Source organism: Lepidothrix coronata, unplaced genomic scaffold (genome assembly GCF_001604755.1).
Source record: "Lepidothrix coronata isolate B3197 unplaced genomic scaffold, Lepidothrix_coronata-1.0 Scaffold133, whole genome shotgun sequence".
NCBI lineage: Eukaryota > Metazoa > Chordata > Aves > Passeriformes > Pipridae > Lepidothrix > Lepidothrix coronata.
Window position 1 is genome coordinate 2,078,565 of NW_016690313.1, and position 8,408 is coordinate 2,086,972.

Here is an 8,408-nt window from a genome sequence, read left to right on the forward strand (position 1 = left end):
AGTCCTTACCCTAAGATACATATGGTTGCACTTAAGCTGAAATCACCACTTTATGTTAGAAAATATTGGTTTCATCATAAAAGGTAAGTGTTCCCAAAAGTGTATTAAAATGCTCAGAGATACAAAAGAGAAATATTGGAATTCAATCTTGGGTACCAATGTAAAAATATTTAAATATGCTATAAATTGCACAGATCCAGCATGGTTCACTGAAGAATCTTTCAGGTTATTAAAATATTTTCAGTTCAATAAGAGACACTAAAAGTAATCATGAAGTTTGTGTGCTGTTCAGTGTTAGGAACACTTCTAGATATATTTATTCAATAAAGTTCCCCAAGTCACAAACAAAAGTTACTTTGGCTCCTATGAGGAACAGTTAGAACAGGACAGCACATCAGAAAACAAAGTGGAAGAGAAAATGCAAAGATTATATCTAGTTCAACTTCAGTGGATTCGATGAAAGGCAGAAAGGACTTTGGTGGCTGAATGGATTAATTCATGACATCCCTGCACCCAAAAGCTCCATATAGAGCCCATTCAGAACACCTTTAAGGCAAATGGGCAGCATTACAGGGGGCTCTAAATGAAAATAACGGCCCTTTTGTGCCATTCTAGCTTCAAGTGTCGGAAAAACAAAAGTCAGTTTTGCCATCTCTGCTGGAACAGAAGACTTGCTAATTGCTGCTCAGCGGAGGTTTTGCTAACAGCCCACCTTTTTGACAGGTTATCAGGTAAAGCAAAGGAAAGGATGCTGCAGCAGTATGTGGGCTGCAAATGGAGCAAACACATCTTCAAATCTATGATGCAAATACAAAGTAGGAGTAGCAATAATATTTTTACCAACAACCTCTAACACTGCTGCATCTGATGAGTTTACAATAAAATCCCAAATAAGCCTCCACAAAATTTTCCTCTAGATTTGGCTCTATCTTCGCAAAGCTTGATTTTGGAAAGGGATCTCGGGTCTGCAGCTTCAGATTGAATAGGGACAACAGATCTAATTCACCTCGGTTATCAGTGCCTCTAAAGATGCACATAACTTATTTGCTTAAGTGTGTAATTGCTGTCTTTAACTGCAATGAATGACCCTATCAAAAAGTTAAGCAGGAGTAATAGGGCCACCTGAGGCAGAAAGCATCATGCAAATTGTCATAGGATGTAGTTAAAGCTGCATGTACACCTTAGCTCAAAACCACGTGTACAGCTCCACAAAATAATACTTTTTTTTCTATGCAAATTCATCTGTGCTCTAACTGAAAGGTCTACTGGGACCTTGTGATTTGGCATCAGAAATTTTACCCTAAGTACCCCTGTTTTCTTCTTATGAAGCTCTCAACCTTGCTTGCCAAATTGGGATAGTGAGACCATGGTGTCTAGCAGGTTGTTTGTTCCCCGGGGTTTCATATGCATTTTGCAGCAAATGTTTTCAAAGTATCTTGTGTTAAAGGATCCTTGCAGGAATTCTTACGCAGGAGCAGCTTTATTTATTTAGGTCAACATTAGCACTATTTCCTGCTTGTTGTGAATACTGTCTCAGGGGAGAATTTGTTTGTCATTTTAGTCTGAAAATGACAGGGTAAAAATAGACAGGACAATTGCATACAGAGCTGGTATGGGGTTTTTTTAGTTAACTTGTTGCAAGAGTCTGGATGGAGGTTATTATTCTACTAAATGCCCTCAGTTCAGTGGTAAATTTTTCTGTGTTTCTACTCTCCTTCAGTGCTTTTATCCTACATTACTATTTCCCTGCTCCTCTCTTCTTTCTGTTGTCATCTCCCCTTCTTCCCCTTTTACACGGGGGACTTACAGAGAACACAGTTACATTGGACAGAGTTCATCATTTGAATGCTGAGACAAAGTCAGAGGTCACTCTTACACAGAGCTCACCAGCATCTCTTAATAATCCTTATACCCAGTTCCTCTTGCTCTCAGCTCAGTGTATAATTTCTCCAAGAGATATTTTGTTCTTAACAATAACACGTTTCTATCATGCTCCATGAGGTTCAAGCACACAGCTGTTACTGTGAACTCCCATGGAAGCTGATAGGGTATTTGACTGTCAAGAAGTAGATTAATGTAGTTTGGGAGATAGTTTCCTTATAAACATTAACTTTAGAAGGAAACTGAAGTATGTGTTTACTTTTCACTCCTGAGTACAATTAAGGCTAATCCTCTATATTTTTATAAGGGTATTTCTGCACGGGAAGTTCTGGAGTTCTTTGCTAACTCAGGACTGTGCATAAAAGCATTTAAAAATATGATGAGGTGGTGGTGTAGCTTATTTTATTCACAGTCATGTTTTATGTTTGCTCTTTTTAAAGAAAAAATGAAGAAAGAATCAGTTTTAAAGATTGACATGCCTGGAAATATTTTCCTGTGGTTACATGAAGCAAGGTGTAGACTTTAATGCCAAAAGAAAGGGTCCCCCACCTTGTCAACGAATCCCATAATCAGGTTGCAATAGTAACAGATTACAGCTGTCATGTTTCTTTTTTCTCCAGGTTCTGATTTCTCTCCCTATCTCTGGTTTTCTTCTAGTAAGAGATACCCGGTGGCTCATTTTGCTCAGGTCATCCAGGAGAACTTACATGGGCCAGTAGTTTCCATTACATTTATCTCATCTCCTGTCTTTTGCAGCTAACCTAAATGAGTGCTGTGCAGGCACTGAACTATATTTGCCTCTGTGGTAGTCTGAGAAAAACAAAACCCTAATTCCGGAAGTTTTCCTGAAATACATCCTCTCCATGAATGACAGGAATAGTTTAAGCAAAACTTTATTACAGTGGTGTTTCTTTACATTGTGGATGTCAAATAAATCATTAATGCAAAACTCTCAGACCTGTTCTTGAAGCCTTGCTACAGCCCCACTGTGCTGCGAGAGGGATGTGGGGTACCTAGAGCTGGCCAAGAGTGCAGAGCAAAGGATTTCCATGGCATCAGCCAGTTGGTGGCTGACCCAATGCTGATAGACCCGCTATTACCCAACACGTCCTCCCACTCCAGCCCGTGCTGTTGCCTCCACAGTTCAGGAACGCTGGCCAAGGCACCCGTCTCAAGGTTTTTGCTTCAAACAACTCGGATGATGGAAACCCTGACTGGCCCTGACTTGCAGCAGTGCTGGGTTTCCTTGGGAATGCTGAGCTTGAGCCGCCCTTTGGTCTCTCTCCTGGTTTTACCAAATGTGAATATGAGCTTGGCATAATTTGTGATCTTAGAAGAAGTCAACGTGCAAATTGTTGCACCTCCCGTTGATGGTGGCACTGAAGCCCCTCTCTTGTGGGCTGAGGTGGGTGGGAGCCTAAGCTCTCTGCTGGCTATGGACACACCACCCTACTGCAGGGGTCTCACCCCCTTTTCCCTGCAAACATGCTCTTGGAGGTGAGCCCATGACAAGCCATTCTCTGAGGTACAAACACAACAAGCACACACGCTGCTGCCTGCCTACTCCAGAGGATTTCCTGGCGCTTTTAGGAGACTAGAAGCAAGATGAAATGTTCTAGCACTTTAAAGGAGGACAAGGCATTGGTGGGAGGCTTGTTTAGTGTCTGAGTGGGATCATGACTACGATGTTCATCTGCATGTTACCAGCATGGAATACACGCAGTTTGAAGACAAGTAGGCTCAGAAAGAAAGGAAAACTTCCAGGGAGGGAGGAGGCAGAGTGAAAGACTGCTAACGCTTGCAGCACGAAGATCAGGGGAAAGATGGAAATACCAGAGCAAGATAATCTCCGAGAGGAGGAGATCAGGCACAGAAAATCAACACCTGATGGGAGGCTACCCTAAATACCTACTGGGAGGCTGGTATTTACCCTCCAGGCAGTAGCAGGGCAGGCGCCAAATCTGCCTGTTGAAGAAGCAGGAGGTTACCAGCAAAACTAGCACACCATGACCCTGAGGGACCTTTCTTTCAAACACATGATTAGATTGCTGGCATGGAGAGAAGCTGGCAGCCCCGTTTCACACTAGCAATGATGTCACATAGCTCTTATTTCAGAAGCATCTCCGTAAAGTTGACAGCTACTGTTATCGTCTGATTCTGCTCAGATTGCTAACGTTAGTGTCTGAGGCGGGTTTTCAGTGATCTCTGAAGGAGCAGCTGTGCATAATGGATGGAAGGTGTCTTTTAGCATGTGCTTAGCAGTTATCCACACATTTTGGTAGCCTTTCAACTATGTGAAAAAGCCAACCAGTAATAGCTCATTGTTTTCTAAGGTATTTTAAGGAAGGAAAAGAACACTTGCAGCTTCCTTAGGATTTCAGGGTGTTTCATAGGTTGGTTTAAGGCATTGTGACTTTTTAGCAATGCTCCTGCATTAGCTTCTTCACACTGTTTTCTCTTAGAGAGGGAAAATGTAGGACCTATTCCCGCTTAATTAGGCCTCATCTGCTAAACAGTCATGTCACTATTTACATATGAGTAGTCCCCACTGAAGTCAAGTCCTGCAGTTGTATACTTCATCTGGTAACAATGTAAATCCAAGATAAACAGACTTGGAACAAGAGATGTACATTGCCTTATATGTATGAACTACCTGCATATAGCAAATGCTGTGCCCTGTCATTCTGGCAAACGCTAGCAGCTATCCTGTTTCAACACCCTGCAAATGGATCACCTGATTATTAGTTTTAAACGATGGGCTAAACTCTACTCACTAGTCTCAACTTTTACTGAAGTGTATGACTTGTCAAGTGAGTAACTTTGAGTCACTTGTGCCCCTCTACAGTAATAAGGAAAAATAACCCTCCACACCTACTCGCGTTAAGTGATTTTTCACAGCTGGCTCTCCCATGGCCTAGGAAAAACCTCTTCTAGTGCTAAAAACCATAGCTGGAAACAAGACGTAGGGAAAGGAAATGTCTGGAAACTCAACAGGCATCTGGGTTTAATTCTACTCCCTCCCCTTTCTAATGCCTTTATTGCAGGAATCCCTCAGAGCTGTCTGACAGAGGAGTGACTCTCCTCCATCATTTGCGCGCGTTAACTGATGTCCCAACTTCAGCTCTGGTCCATCAGAATGGCTTGGGCTGTTCGCTCACCTGTGAATGGCACTATGAGGAAAGAGCTATGATTTATGCTACCTCCTCCTCCTCTTCTGCCAGATAATTCCCGTGCTCCACAGCGTCCTGTTTTACCCTGTATTACCTGTTTTACCAATGACCTTTTGTTCTTCCATACGCTTTTGTACCGTTCCCTTGATTACTGTGCGTATTTATTTCATGAACTACATCGAAGCAATCTAAAGCAAACTATCCCCTCAGCAAACACGTGCTTAATTGGGTCTACTGAGTATGAGACGGGCTATCAGTTCTCACCTATCCCCAGGGAAGTGGGTGGAGTCCTGTGCTTAAGCAGAAATCTTGACCAGGAGCTCTTCCAGTTAGCTCTCTAAAGAGTATCTTTGCTCGTGGTTCTTTCAGCATGACCCTGGGCAAACCCCATCAATTTGCTCTGGAAAAAGCAGCTGGACAGGGCTAGATGTCCAATTCCTGCTGTGGATCTCCTGGGAAGATTTTGTGGAAGATTTTTTGGGGGGGTTTTTTGTTTGGTTGGTTTTTGGTTGTTTTGTTTGTTTTTTTTTTTTAGTTTAACGTTATTACATCAGTATAATACTATGACCCAGCAAAAGTTTCTTCTGGGCATCTCTAACAGCTGAGACCTTCATGAGAAAATGAAGATATCTAGAATTTAACGAAATGAGAAGTAGGAACAGTGCTGCAGACAAAGTACTTTCTTACAAGTGCTACAGGTAGAATTAGTTTCTCGATGAGAGACTATGTTTCTGGAGCTATAAAATAAGTATGTAGAAATATGTTTTAACTCATATTGCATCTTTAGAATGTTCTCTCTATAAAAAACCACTGGGGATGCCACAAAGTCAGAAACTCTGAAGATTTAGGTATGTATTTATGTAATCCAAATATAAATTGTGCAACTTGCTACCCAAAGTAGATACTACCAAATAATTTTACTCCCCTGAGGAAGAGGCAGAAGCAAATTGTTTAGAAGACTGGGAGAAAGCACTGCAAGTCCACTTGTTGAAATATATACACTTTTTTTTTTTTTAACGCTAATGCCATTTAAAAACCGATATTCCTGATGAGTATTAACACTAACTAGGAGTACTTCCAGCTGTTGGAGGAAAACTTCAGCTTCCTAACTGAAGCTCAGTACTTAAGGATGTATCTCGGGTGACACCCTATCAGTGATAGGATGATCTGTCGGGTGCAGTGTTACATCAGCAACAGCCTTTCTGACGGGCTCTGCCTGTACATGGCAAACAGCAGCATGTGGTGCAGGTGAAGGGATTCAGCAGTTCTCCTCAAGGCAGCTTTCCTGGAGACCACTTGGCTTTCCTTCTAACACCTTGCCCCCAGGACAGCCGAGGCAGGAAAGTACCAGCTGTACCAGTCTTAGGGCAGCATCTGCTGGTTATTGCATGGATCAACATAGATGGTTGTCATGGAAGAGGCTGCTTGCTTTGGCTCCCAGGCAGAGGTACCTGGGACTCGGGGGGCGGGAGAAACGAGCGCTCTGGAGAGAAACGACCCGTAAATGCAATTCCAACAGTCAATCAGGAGAGAACGGGAGTGGACAAGGATCTTCTCGGTCTTGGGTGGGTTTTTTGGGGGCTTTTGTTTGATTCTTTTTTTTTTGTTTTGTTTTGTTTTGTTATGAGAGGCAGCACCCACAAACTTTGGCAAGTCCAGGTTCCGTTGGCTGCAGTTCGCCTTCAAAGGCGAAGAATCCCGCCCCCCCACTCCCCCCACCCCTGCCCGCACCCCCTCCCCGCGGGGTTCTCTGAGCCGGGGAGGCGGGGCAGCCACTGAGAATAAACTCGAGATACGGAGACAAAATGGGGACGAGGACTTTGTGAGCCTTGACAGGAGTAATACCGGGGCTCGGCCACCTCTCTCGGGGACAGAGACCGCAGTTACGCCCAGGTGCGAAGGTGTTCTCGCAACGCAAGCGGGCTCGACAGGACCCAGCCACAGAAATCACGGGCGGAGCCGGGACGCTGCTGGGGCCCCGGGGGAGGGGAGAAGGGGAAGGAAAAGACAGACCGCGGGGATGCGCCCGGCTTCCCTCCGCCTCGCCGGCGGCGGGGGCTCGGTGCGGGGTCGGCGGGGCAGCCCACCCCCGGGATGCGCCTCCCGGTGAGGATAGAGCGAGGAGGGGGAGAAAAAGTGTGCGGGGAAGTTGCGGCTGGGGAAAAGCAGGGGTTTCCGAAGGCAGCTTGTCTTGGCAATTGTGCCATGCTCCTCTTGTGGCAGGACCTAGTATGCAACAAGTCCCTGGAGCACTTCCCGTGTGAGCGCAGAGCGAACGTGACATTAAAAAAAACCAAACAAATAAAACAAACAAACAAACAAAAAAACCCCAAACAAACAAAAACACACGGGGAAAGAAAGAAAAAAAAAAAAAGCCAAACACAAAAAAACTCCAAATGGTTACTTACCTGTCCTCACTGCAAATCTCCAGAGCCGGCTCGTCTTGCACGGCCCCAGGTGCGAGCCGGGAGGTGGAAGGAGGGCGGCGGGAGTCAGGGCTCACTGCACGGCGCTCCCCGCCGGCCAGGACTTTCTTCGGGAACTTACTGTCCCGCTCCAGTTTCCTGGGAGGCGGCTGCGATCACGTTTTATAGTGTGTTGTTGGTAACCCCTCTCATTCATTAAGATCACGTAAGAACTCAGAGGGAAACGTGACTCTGAGCTAAGGCGTTTGCGTAAATCTATAGGTTTTTAAAACTCCCTGCCAGTTGCTTTCTGTCTTCTGTAGGCACCAAGGTGGTGGAGAGTTTAAGCTTGCGGATATTGCAAAGGGTTATTAGATTCATAAGTCACACCAAGTGGTGGGCGATCCACTGAGCAAAGCAGAAGTTCTCACATGATGACTTCAAACAAGACACATTACCTTCCAGCATCTGTTGGAGAGACTGGATTTTAAGACACTTCTGTCTCCAGGACAGCAAAGAAACAATGGTGAGTACCTATAAAAAAGCCTATTTTTAATAACTGGAGAGAAGAACAAAACAACAACAACAACAAAAGCTTGAGATGTTGCTTAACGACAGTATCTGATATCACGGGCTCGGCTTTCTAGTACTTAATACACCAAAGCGCGTAACCCGCGGAGGCCGGGAGAATTGTGTTTTTAGACAGCGTAACTTTAATTGCGGCGCTCTTTGATTTAGGGCTGCGATGGAAACACCGCGTCTGAGAGAGAAAACTTGGGAGCTGTCGCGGCCGGGCTGCCGCCGGGCGCTCGCCTCCCCTCCCCGGCTCGCTCTCCTGCCCTGTCTCCCTCGGCGGGCACGGGAGGCGCCTGACGCCCGCCGTCGGGGGGGACGGGGGGGCCGTCGGGGGGGGGGCAGCTCCGCGGAGCGGGGGTCGGGGCTGCCCCGCCGG

At 45.3% G+C, this 8,408-nt stretch overlaps 1 protein-coding gene across 2 annotated transcripts in view; it reads left to right on the forward strand.

Annotated features, from left to right (window-relative positions):
• Positions 1 to 8,408, forward strand: part of BDNF (brain derived neurotrophic factor) — a 58,656-nt gene that overhangs the window by 13,062 nt on the left and 37,186 nt on the right. The window contains exon 3 of one of the 2 annotated variants that reach the window (XM_017826958.1): positions 5,372 to 5,379. Coding sequence is in view for 1 of the 2 variants with exons in the window: in XM_017826965.1 (XP_017682454.1) it covers positions 7,980 to 7,982 (3 nt within the window). In the remaining variant the exon portion in view is untranslated. Of the gene's footprint in view, positions 1 to 5,371; positions 5,380 to 7,667; positions 7,983 to 8,408 lie in introns of those variants that run through there. The other variant, XM_017826965.1, reaches the window with a different exon arrangement.